The sequence below is a fragment of the Herpailurus yagouaroundi genome, unplaced genomic scaffold (assembly GCF_014898765.1).
Source record: "Herpailurus yagouaroundi ecotype Mexico unplaced genomic scaffold, PumYag 163, whole genome shotgun sequence".
NCBI classification, from domain to species: domain Eukaryota; kingdom Metazoa; phylum Chordata; class Mammalia; order Carnivora; family Felidae; genus Herpailurus; species Herpailurus yagouaroundi.
Genome location: NW_024412404.1, coordinates 67,540,871 through 67,553,021, shown reverse-complemented (window position 1 = coordinate 67,553,021; position 12,151 = coordinate 67,540,871). Strand labels below are relative to the sequence as shown.

The 12,151-nt window shown below is 62.1% G+C and overlaps 1 protein-coding gene across 1 annotated transcript in view; it reads right to left on the bottom strand.

The window, feature by feature from the left end:
- The window catches only part of INPP5A (inositol polyphosphate-5-phosphatase A), a gene marked incomplete at its 5' end in the record, with an annotated part of 175,497 nt that overhangs the window by 29,634 nt on the left and 133,712 nt on the right, over positions 1-12,151 (bottom strand). Inside the window, one exon of the mRNA XM_040486937.1 lies at positions 9,575-9,659. Within this exon, the coding sequence (XP_040342871.1) occupies positions 9,575-9,659 (85 nt within the window). The remainder of the gene's footprint in view (positions 1-9,574; positions 9,660-12,151) is intronic.

Below are 12,151 nucleotides of genomic sequence, written 5' to 3'. Positions count from 1 at the left end.
CCCTGACAGAGAGAGGAGGCCGGTGGCCAGAGCAGCAAGGACATGCCAGTGCCCATCCCGCCCTGGTGACAGCGTGGGTCACTAGTGGGCAGGAGTGGCACGACTTCTGGCCGTTTTGACTTCCTTCCCGTCACGCACAGGCACACACACGTGTACGCAGGTGGCCTACGTGCATGTGAATACACACGCCTGCGTTCAGCGCACACGTGTGCCAGCGAGGCACACACAGGGCACACCGTGCACACGCGCCCGCACGCACAGCTCCCGGGAGGCAGGAGGGAGCAGCGGCAGGCGAGGGTGGCAGGCCTGCCGCCCGCAAACAGCCACCTTCACACGAATGCGTCCCGGTGCCGACCCCCCCCCCGGTCCTCGGGACCAGGGTGGCCTGCCCGACACGGAGAGCAGCCCCGGGCGGGGCCGAGCAGGGCAGCCTCCGCCCGCGAATGCCTCGGGGTCTTGTCCTCTCTCTGGAGAGGTGCCCCCTGCCTCCAGCAGGAACTGCCCCAAACGGTCCGCCAGCCCGTTTGTGCTAACCTCCCGGAGGCCCTTCTGGTGAGCGCTCTGTCTCTTCCAAAGGTTTTCCCACCAGATCCCTGCGCTCCCAGGAGGAAAGGCGTCTATTAGTAAGTGTGGGGGAGACACCGTCTCTGGGGGCCCCAGAGTGCTGAGGCTGCCGCAGTGGGGGCCCTGGGGGGCTGGTGGCAGGTCGTGGGGAGGCGCCGTGACGAGGGTTAGGTCAGCCGCCATGGCGCCTTCCCCCTCTTTGTTTCAGACTGTGCACTGTTCCTCCAGTACAACACCACCATAAAGACGCTTTCTTTCATCTCCTCCCAGGACGGCTCCCGCGAACTCCCTACTGGCCTGGCCACCAGGGCAGGCGCTAAGGGAGGGGCACGCTGGGCAAGCCCGTGGCGGTTCTGAGCCCACACGGGCCCCTCGGCCGGTGTTCTGGAAGGAAGCCAGGTGTGTCTCCGGCCAGGGTGTGCAATGCACGCGGACCGGGCCCGGGACGGCTCCCCAGGGGTGACGCCTGCAGCAAGGCCCCGGCTGGGGCCTAGACACGCTCTCGGTCTGGTCTCTTGAGGACACCCCGGGACAAGGCAGGGCAGGCGGAGCGGGACCCCCCAGCCTGGCGCTTCCTCCGAGCGCCCACGCAGGCCACAGACAGACAGGGAGCCTGCCCACCAGCTCTGGCCCAGAGGTGGATGGCCCTAGAACCCCCGCGGGCCGTGCTGACCCAAAGAGCAGCGGGAGAGCAGTGCTGCATACAGCAGGACGCACATTAGTGAGCACAGAGCCGTCCACGAGGCAGAAAATCAGGCTCTCCAACAGGGGACAGGCGAGGGCGAAAGGCACCAGCGCTCTTGTCTTTTTTCTTCTCTTTCCATCATGGTGGCGATAATTGTTGGGACATCAGTGTACCGGTTGGAAAGGCCAGCTAATGTTTGTAAGGCAAACTTCCTGGCAGAAAATCCCCCACCCGTGAAACCCAGAACGGTCATAACTGTGACCTTACGTAGTTGGTTTCAGGTTCGTGTCGCGGGCCCCTTATCAAAACAGACCGGATTCTCCTTTTTTGGAACAGTAAGTAAATAAACCTAACAATTTAGATGCGTAAATTGGCTGCTTTAAATTCTGACTCTTCAAAAGCCACACAGACAAGCTGAGCAGAGACGCTAAGGCGCCTGCACGAGCGCCCGACCCAGCGGCTGCAACTCCTGGAGTCCAGACACAAGAGTGCCCAGAGCCAAGGAGGCCACCGGCACGCCCAGCCCCATCTACACCGGCTCCCAATTCAGATTGGAAACCCTCACGCCCACCAGCGTTCGCCCGCGACACAGAGGACAGAGATGTCTGAACATTTAAACCCACACCCTCTCAGAGCTGCTAAGGGTCTGTGAAAGCCCCGTTCCCCAGGAGGCTCTCTCGCGGCGCATCACGGGGGCGGGGGCTGGGGCAACCCTTCCAGCTGTCTCAGGTCGCCAGGCTGCCCTCTCCTCAACTGCTTGCTCCCACCACTCATTGCCACAACACGGGCAGAAATGCCAGCTGGCTGCCGGGGGGTCCGCGTGCCCCACGACCCGGGCTGAGTGTTGGGGTGCGGAGGCACGGCTGGGGTTGGGTTCAACGAGCTCACCGGAGAGCAGACGCGAGCCAGCCCGTTGTCTGGCGCTCCGTGTGGGCACCGTGACCGTGCAGGCTGGGTGGTTCCTGGAGGGCCTCCTGGGGGAGGGGGGCTGGCAAGGGCGTGATGGGGTGATGCCCCCTCAGGCCGAGTGGGAGCACCCTCCCCAGGACGCGGGGGCCCCGAGGGAAGGAGGGCGGTCTGGGGACGGGGCTCCGGCCACCGGGCAGCCTGGCCGCACCACTCTTGCTGGCTGTGGTCTGCGGTGGTTTCGTGACGCGGGGGGTGTGCCCTGCGTGGTTCCTTCTGGCCCCTTCCCAGGCCAGCGCTGTCAGTGCTGGGGGCGCCCCCCCCAGATGGGTCCTCACAGGACCCGAGTCCCCAGGGGCCCACCTGGCACCCGGGCGCATGTGCACGTGTCAGTAACTGGCAACTGGTTTTCAAGACGGCCGCCAGCCTCCAAAAACGCATCCGCCACCATCGCTGTCAGGGATGAAGCACGGCAGGTGGGCGTGGGCTGGGCCTCGCCGGGACGGGAGCGCCTGGCACTGCTGATGCTCTTTGTCACTGCGGCCAGCTGAGCGTCCCAGCTGCCAGTTGCCACGGCGCAAGGCACAAAACGTACCCTCTGAGCGATCCTGCCAGCGGGGCTGAGCCAGAGGCTGCGTCAATAAGCAGCTTCGTGACGCACGGCCCACCAGACGGCACGTGACAATCGTGTGGAATCTGTGCACGTTTTAATTACATCCAGCAGCACCAAGTCCGGTCCTCTCGGTTCTGCTCTGCAAGCATGTCGGCATGAATTTGCATCTGAAACAGGAAGCTGCCGATTCCCGGGGGACGGGCTCCCTCGCTCTGCGGCTCTTCCCGAGGCTGCTGCCAGCAGGACTTGGCCACCCGTCTCCATCCGGCTCCAACCAGGGAAGTGACCTGGTTCCCCTTCCTGCACTCGGGGGCCTGACTGGCCCCACCTCCTTTGCCCGCAGGAGGGTCGGTGGCGGCCCGCGCCTCCTGGAGGCTGCCATCCGCTCACTGGCCCCTCGCTGATTTGGAGACAGGTTTGCCAGTGAGTACGGGGGTGGCACCCAGGAGACGAAGAACCCCGGACGCCAAGTCCGGGGAGGCTGACCTCACCGCCCTCGGTGGGGCTCGGCAACAAAACCCAAACCCAGTCTGGTGGCGGCTTCTCACCCGGCAGTGCTCAGCAGAAGAGACCCGCTCACACACAACGTGACCACACGCTTCCGGAAGTCATCGTCAGGCAGGAGGCACAGTCCCGCCTCGAGGCCTCCTCAGGCCTCCTCACACGCAGCTGCGGCACGGTCCACGACATTCGGGGTCCCCTGCCACGCCGACCTCGGGCCCGCCGAAGGCTACGCGTGGGGTGGGCACAGGCCACCTCGAGGACGGAGGGTGGAGGCCAGCACAGCCTTCTCTTCCCGTCCCTGGCACCCCGTCTTCAGGCACTGAAAGTGGGTGTCCATAACTGGCGGCCCCAGGAGGGGGTCGCTGCAGAGGGCAGTCCGCCTGTCTACCCAGGTGGAGGGGAGGACGGACAGTGCCGGGCACAGGCCCAGGTCGGTGGTGGGCAGCGTGGGTCCGGGCCAAGCCCCAGCGGGCTTCTCCCTGACCTGTGCTCTTTCCTGGGCCACGCGGTGCTTCAGAAGGAAAGGTCAGGCGCCCCACTCGCCTCCTCGGCAGATCGCAGGGGCAGAGGCCCCGCTCTGAGGCCTTGGAGGGGGATGGACGGAGGACACTCTGCCCTCGTCCTGGCCCCCTCCTCCTGGCTGCCCACATCCCAGTGCCCACCCAGGGCTGTACCAACCCCCCCCTCCCGTCCACACCGCCAATGGCATTGATGCCCCCAGACCATGCTTAAGAACCCCACAGGACTCCACGGCTCCCAGCCAGGCCTTGCCCACAGGAGGCCCCATCCCAAGACATGCCCCGCTGGCCTCCGGCTGACACCAAGGTCACAGACACAGGTGCGTCTGAAACAGGGCCCTCCCGCAAGAGGCAGGTGCTTCCAAGAACAGGGTCACGGGAAGCACAGACACCCTGAACGATGCTGTTCTGAGGCTGCTCCTGGGCCTCCCAAGAGGATGGGGCAGACGAAACACAGCACTTGTGTCCCCAGGCTGGCAGACCCACCCCCACGGCTCTCCCGGCACCCAGGACCGTCACCATGAGGGCCCCGGGCCACACGTCCACCCTGGCGTGCACCACAGGCACGCAGGAAACATCGGCTGGACAGACGTGAAAGAAACCCCAGCTCTGGGGCAGCCTACCGCAAAGCCGTAACCGAAATCAGAGTATCAAACCCGCCACGGGCGTCTGTGAAACAAGAACCACCATCCAGGCCGTGGGAACGAAAACAGCGGCTCTGCTCTCCCTGGGGCCACGGAGCCACCCTGGGCCTCATGGTCCTTCTATCTACTCCCTGCCGGCTGTGAGGACTCAACAGACAGAAACAGGAGAATGTGATGCAGGAAAGGCCAACAACCCGCAGGACCCCACAGCCTCTAAGAACACAGAGGGCAGCCTCCCACGCATGTTCCAGAAACATCGAGGCTGTAACAGGGCCGCCCCGGGCACGGTCCAGCCCAGAGGGGACACGAGCCATGACGTCCACGTCACGTGAAAGGCGGGCATCTTGTGTGCACACCTGCGGGGCCCGTCACCCCAGCTGGTGCGGGGCTTGACCTGAGGCGCTTCTCAGGCTGTGGTTCCCCAACCGCAGCCCCAACACAGGGCCTGGAGGTGCCGGCCGGTCCCTGTGGCATCCTCGTTGTGCAGTTAATTTGGAAGAAAAAAGCAAAGTGAAGTGAGTCGGGGCCAGGCAGCCTGTCCCTCAGAGGGACCTGGGCTTGCCGGCACCCGCCTGTGGCCCTGGATCCACACTGCAGAGGCCGGACTCAGGGCCCTGGCCTGGGACTCCTGACGCCTCTCCACACCTGTCCTCTCGAGGAGCCGACCACCGCCCACCCAGCCGGACTCAGACTCTCAGGAAGTGTGCAGAAATGTCCTTTGGTTCCCACAAAATTTCTATCCATTGTTTTTACTGCTAAAAACTCCTTTAAAAAGCCATGCCATATGCCATTGGCAGATTCTGATTTTCCAGAAGACGTGCTTACGCGGTACTTCACAATTCAATAACCTACGGCACCTTGACTAACGCTACTGAAATTAATCACCGACAAAAAAAAATTTGTTCTTTTTCAGTTCAATTTACTTTCAGGTACACCTTTGCCAAGAAGTACATTTACTGTGTTAGTGTTCAGCTCGTCAAGTGGTGGGGAGATATGCCAATCCAGCATTACACGCTGTCAGGGTTGAAGAGTGTCCCCCAAAATTCATGTCTACCCAGACCTCAGAAGGTGACCTTGTTGCAAACTATGGTCTTTGTAGATGTAACTAGTTAGGGATCTCGAGACAAATCAGGCTGGATTCAGGATAGGCCCCAAGGTCGACGACTGGGGTCCACATGAGGGAACAATGAGGACAGGGGGTGGAGGACAGGCCGCGTGTTCACGATGAGGGACGACCAGGCCACCTTGACTTTGGAGTGCCAGGTTCCAGACTGTGAGGGAACACGCATGTGTGGTCCTTGTCACAGCAGCCCAGGACCCTGCCGCGTGGCGGCACAGGGCCCGGCACAGGAAGGCTGCACCGTGTGCTCGCCGTGTCCTACGTGTTCAGTCAGGAACAGGCAAGAGATTGGTTAGAACCTTCTCGGTAAGCAGCACGTGTGCGAGGCCGGCAGGGAGGGGCCCTGGCGGCTTGGCGGGGGCATGAGGGCAGAGCACTGGGGAGGGGATGCCTGGCCTGTGGGGGTGGTCCGGGACATCACCCGCCATGCCAGGCGCCAGGTTCCTCCCGGGCGTCAGTCCACAATTCTCAGGAACCACTGGATCTTTCTTTGGGAAGAGCGAGGCACCCATACTGCTTCCTTGGTTTACTCCACGACGCCTCGACTTCTCAGGCTCCAGGGAAGTTTCACAAGTGGTTGATGCCTGTATTGATGCTGCTGCCCGGGTTTCGAGAACGGTCTTGGGCTCCACAGCTAACATCTTCATTGACCCAACGGTCCTTAGAAACTCTAAACTGAAAGTCATATTCCATGCATTTGGGATCACGATCATCTCCCGAAAGTCTGCTGTATTTACACAGCAACCCCTATGCAAAAATGTAATTAGAAGTTTTGGCGAACGAACGGCCATTTATCCTGAGGCTTTAAAGAGCCACGTGGACGTGAAAATCCTCCAAACACTGAAGGATGGATCGTAGGCGCACTTGTTTAATGAGCAAGTGATTCCACTGAAGCCCACGGACTTCCCTCCCACTCTCGGCGGAGGTGCCACAGAGCCGAATCTGACCCATCCCGGAACGGCACTCAGCGGGCAGCATCCTGGGGCGTCGCTGGGCGAGGCTCGCTGCTCCCAGGAACCGAGCTCGGCGGCCCGCGGGCCTTCCCAGGCCGGGGGTGGAGGAGAGCCGTCTGCCCGGTGGCGCTCGGGTGCATTCAGATGCGCTGTCCTGTCCCGACACTCACGCGGACTGAACAGTAGCCCTGGGACGTGCCCCTGGCTCGTAAGTGAAAGACCCACGTCCCCAACTAACAGGCTCCCGGGGAGGCCGCATCTCCTGCTGGTGGCCAGAGCCTCCGACAGGAGCAGCTGAAGACCTCTCTGCTCCATCAAGCCCAGCACCTCCAACTGGCACCGATGGGAAGAGCCGCTGGTCGAAACAGCTGCCCAGCTGCCTCACTTCCGTCGGGAGAGGCTTCTCTGACCTTCCGAGGCCCTCACACACCCTCCTCGCCCCCGATGGGAGACACTGGTCTCCCCACGATGCGCCCTGGGCGTCCCCGCTCTCAGTCTACCGTGGCTCAGCCCTCGAGTCCCCAGGACCCCTAGCAGCCTACGGACCCCCACGCCTCTCCAGCACCGCCACCGTGCGGCTTCCCGGCAGGGCAGGGGGCAGGGATTTGGACACACAGAAATGCTCACGCTGGGACACAAGGACACAGTGGTGGTTTCATCAGTCGACCACCTGACGAAGGGAAGGAGGGAGGGGCCGCACGAATACACATTTATTCCTTTTCCCAGTACCTGATGCCACGCTTTGCACCTGACGTCATACAGGTGCACAGAGGTGGGGAGGAGCACACGATGGCAAGGGGACGGAGCCTCTCACCCTCCGAGCTCCAGAAGTGCGGGCGGCCCGAGCTCCTCTGGGCTGGCACTGGGCTGCCCGCCAATTGCCCCGGGAGGACGGGACCCCGAGCTGCTGGGGCCAGGGGTGGCGAAGCTGACAGAAGACGAGGCTGGGGGCCCAGGGCAGGACCCTGTGGGGTCAAGGAGGGGCGGACATATGTGTGCTGCTCTCCTTCTGAAAACCAGCTACTGTGGGAATCGTCTCCTAAAAATAGCGTTTCAAATAAGTCCTTATCTGTGTCAGGTAATTGTGATGGGAAAGCAATCGGAACAAAGACCTCCTGTCTTTTCCTGCAGGAAGGGGAATAGAAAGCTGGAGACACTTATTAAAAACTCAGGTAGCCCGTCAGATAGCGGTGCTTAGGAATCCTGGAACATTGTGGGCTATCAGCAACTTAGAGATTCTTGAGACTCCTTAGTGACTTCGAGAAAAACGTGTCTGCTCTTGGGAAAACTTCCCGCCAATTCGCAAGACAGTCCCTCCTGTCTGCCGCGACCCCTGTGTGCAGGAGCCCCTTGTTTTAGGAAACAGGACAAGTCAGGAAGTGGGGGGCTAGCCCGCAGAGTGGCCCCAGCCCCCAGCCGTCTCCCCGGAGGGCACAGCAGCCCACGTTCCCGCCGTAGGGGAGGAAGCGTCATTCTCAGATGGGCCGGCCCTAACTGCGCCACCGACCGCACTCTTTGGGCTGTGGCCGGCTTCTCGGCCCAGCACCCGCCAGGGGCTCAGCCGTGCTGTGCGCCACACAGCCACGGGGCAGTTCCGGACGCACACCTGCAGCGACCTTGACCCGAGCCGGAGCACTGCCCCTCCTCGTGGTGTCTGTTCTCAGGGAAGAGAAGGCCCGTTCAACACCTCCCGGACTTTTCCGCACGTACAAGCTGCTGGGCAGCTCCCGCCTGGCCAGCTTCGGTCTTTCGAAGGATCTTTACTTCTCTGCAGGTGGCTCAGCTCAGGGAGGAGAGCGAAGGATGAGCTAGGGGCCGCTCTGTGCACGGCAGGCTCACCGTCCTGAGCCCCGTGAGAAGCGACCCCTGCATAGAGGGTCAGGATCTCATCAAAATGTGGCTTTTCAAGCCCCCAGTGGCCTGAAATCAATGGGGGCGGTGGCCTTTGGTGAGGGCACCGGGGGCCCAACAGCGTCAGACACGGGACCAGCTTTGAACAAGACAGACGTGCTCCCGGGCTCGCTGCAGGGCCTGAGAGCGGACCGATGAGCGCTCCCCGCCCAGAAGTGAGGAGAGAAAAACCAGCAGAAGCAAGCGAAGACACCGGGGGCCGACAACCCCGCTCCTGACACACCCTCTCCCAGCTGTCGGTGAGCGTCCAGGCACGACCAGCACGTAGCCGAACATTCACACACGTGCACCTGTGAGCACGCCCGCTGAGGAGCCGTCAGACGAGCTGCAACATCAGACAGGAGAACTTCGACACCACGCTGCTCACCTCCGTCAACCAAGGGGAGCTACAGAGTGACGGAGAGCACGCCCGTCTGTCTTTCGGGGACGACCTCTACGGAGGAGGACGAGGACCGTGTGGCAGCGTCTGTGACGGTGACGCCGACAGGACGGTGACTGCTTGAGGGCCGCCACGTCTCTACCCGGTGTGAGCCGGGTGCCGGGCGAACCCTCGGAGGGCTTCCTGGTGTGGGCCGCCCGGACTCCCCGTGCAGGCTCGGCACAGGCAGCGGGGTCACGGCTGTGCCAGCGGAGGAGAGGCTCCGCGGTCACACGACGAGGACCCACAGGGCCGAGGCTTCTCACGTGTGCCTGTCCCTAGGGGGCGTCCCGCCAGGGCCCTGTGGGTGCGCCCTGGACACGCACGGCCTCCAAGCTCTGGAGAAGCGAGTGACAGCCACGAATGTTTTGGCGAAAGACGCCACTGGCCTCCAGCAGCGCCTGCCCGTCGGGCGCCGCAGAAGCAGCCCCCTCCAGCCACACCTCCCCGCCGGCTTCCTGGGCGTCTCACAGCCGAAAACAGCCCTCATGTCGGGGCGTCACGTCCCGCCGGTTGGCGATGGGTCACCTGATTAGCTTCAGAAGTCCGAGGGACTCCAACAATGGCCCCCTTTTGACAGTGACACACGATTACTAGGAATTTCTGCCAAAAACATGGCTGGTGAGAACGGCAAGGTCACACCTGCCCGCGAAGCGCAAACACAGCCTCTGCGGCTTTCCCGAAGCCCGTCGACTGCGGCGGGAGCCTCCGCCACGGCGGGTTGCGTGCGGTGCCTACCTCCACCACGGACTTGGAATCCAGCCGGAAGTTGAAATCTCCAAACACAAAGTAGGACACTTTCTCGAATCGCTGGTCGATGATTCTGGGAGGAGAGAAGGAGACCACGTTACTGCCACGCCGGGCGATCAGCTTCTGCACCAGGCTCCCCTTCCACGCACCCTCCCCACACCCCCAGACAGACGGGGCGGCTCTCTCAGCACAGACGCGCCGTCACCACGGGCCAGGGCCGTGGGGAAACCGCAGCCGGTGGGTGGTGCAGCCGGCGCGGGGGAAGGACCGAGGCCAGGAAACGGGGCTCTCGCTGGGAGCACAGGACTCAGGACGCAGGGGGAGGGAGTCTGCACGCTCCTCCCAGGTGGGGTGGGACGCGAGTGAGCTCTGGAAGCGTCTGTGACACTCCGTTTCCACGTTTCAAAGGCATAAAACCGCGTCTGTTTTTCAAAGCGAGACGCTGCCTCCCTGACGTCTTGCCCACATGTTCTGAGTCAACCGCAGCCCCTTGGTATCTTCCCACTGAAACGCACACACGGCGGCCACTGTGCCAGCGGCCCCTCACGCACAGTGGGACAACCGCTCAGACCCCAAGTCCTCGTGGTTACCGACCGCTGCTCGCTTCTGACGGCAAAGCAAGGTGCCGGCCGTTTCTGACCGGAAAGCAGAGCGAGAGCCATCGCTGACCAGCAGGACGGAGCGTGTGGTCGGCACAGAGGGAGGGACGTCCGGGGAGCCCGCGTCACTGCCGTGGCTCCGCTCACACGTTTGCAGGGACGGAGCTGCGGGGTGCAGGGTGCAGGGTGGAGGGTGTTCCTCCCACGGGCCCATCCCAAGATGGACTGAGATCGAATCCTGTCAGGCAGGCAAAGGCCAGGGCGAGGACGGCACCGGATTAACTCGGAAAGTGCCACCGGTTACCGGGAAAGCTGGCACAGCCGGTAATGCCTCGGGTGCCGCTTACCGACTCAGCCTCTCGTCACTTGACTCGTTAGCTTGAGAAACAGAAGAAAGGGCCAAGCACAGGACGACGTGCCGCCTTCTCCAGCTCGGCACGTTCTCCCAGGTCACAAGAAGGGTCCCTGCAGGCTGCGGCTGGCAGCAAAGGGACGCACAGGCTCCTGGCGCCGAGGCTCTGCGGAGGCCCCACGACCCTGTGCCGCGAAGGTGCAGGCGGCGTGCGGCGAGTTCACCGGCACCCTGTCAGCCCGTCCCGTCTGCGGAACAAACGACGCCTTCCGCTTCAACTTCGCCCTCCGCCCATCCCCACCACGGAGACCACCTGCCTCGCCAGGCACTTGTTGGGACCTGTGTTTCTGTCTCTACTTATTTCTGGCCGGTTTCTCTTTTCAATCCTTCCCTTCTTTTTTTTTTTTTTTTTTTTTTGAATTCCGGAAGGCTCCCTGTAAGCTGGTGGTGATCCACGTTCTCGGTCCGTGGATGCTTTCCGCGCGGTTCCCGGCGGTTTCTGCCCGGTACGCGCCGTAAGCTTCACCGGGGGTGCGGGTGCCAGCCGCCGGCCGTGCGTCCTCTCCAGAAGCCCGAGCCCCTGCCAGGCTCTCCCACCATCGTTAAGGCAGAGTTCGGTGGTTAGACTTTAATCCGTCTGGAATCACAGTGTGAAGCGGGGATCTCAGTTCATCGATTTTCCCGGCGGCCGATCGACCGCACCATTTATTAAACACGCGACGCTCTTCCCATTCAGTCTGTGCAGCACACAATTGCCCCAATCACACGGGTCTTTCTGAGATCTCCATCTACCCTGCACGCTTGGAATTAAGGCCACTTTCCACAGCGACACCCTTCTTGCTGACAGTTCCTTTAAAAGTCACCTCCACCATTTCCCCATTTCTCTTGCAGTCACGAACTGCTGTCATCGAGCTATGTTCCACAAAACATGCCGTTTCCCTTTTTACCTGGAGTAACTTTCAACTTACGCGTGAACTTGAAGACGAAGGACACGTTCATACATCATTAATACTGCAGACGACCAGTAGTTTCCTTGTACAAATTAAACTTTTTAATTGAGGAATAAGGCGGTCAGGGTCCTAGTGGGGGCACCTGCTGACGCATCCGCACGGGCCCAGGACCACCACCACCCCTCCTCCCCTGCCTCTGCCCTGCACGGGACTCAGTCTGTCAGCAGGAAGCCAGCTGCCTCTGCCGTCCCGAAAAGGCTAAGCTGCTTCTGCTGTTAAACTCCTTTAGAACAAAAAACTCTTGAGAGACCCTGTGTAGGTTCCTAGAAAGGTCTCCAGAATGTCTACAGCGTCAGGGCACCTGCAGCATGGGCTTCTTGGCCTCCCCCGTGGAGGCCGGGGTCCGATCCTTCCTACCTCCCTCCCCTCCCCCCATGGAGGTTGGGGGTCCGATCCTTCCCGTCCCCCTCCCCTCCCCCTTGGAGGCCGGGGTCCAGATCCAGGATGCAGAAGCCCCGACGGGAAAGGAGAGGCCACGGTGAGCTCTGTTCTGGAGAGGGAGCCTCCTCACCAGAGCTGAGGGCTCTTCAGGCAGTGGCGATGCTGCTGCCGGGAGGCCTTCCGGGGCTATTTCGGGCAGAGAGAATACAATCACTGGGGGGTC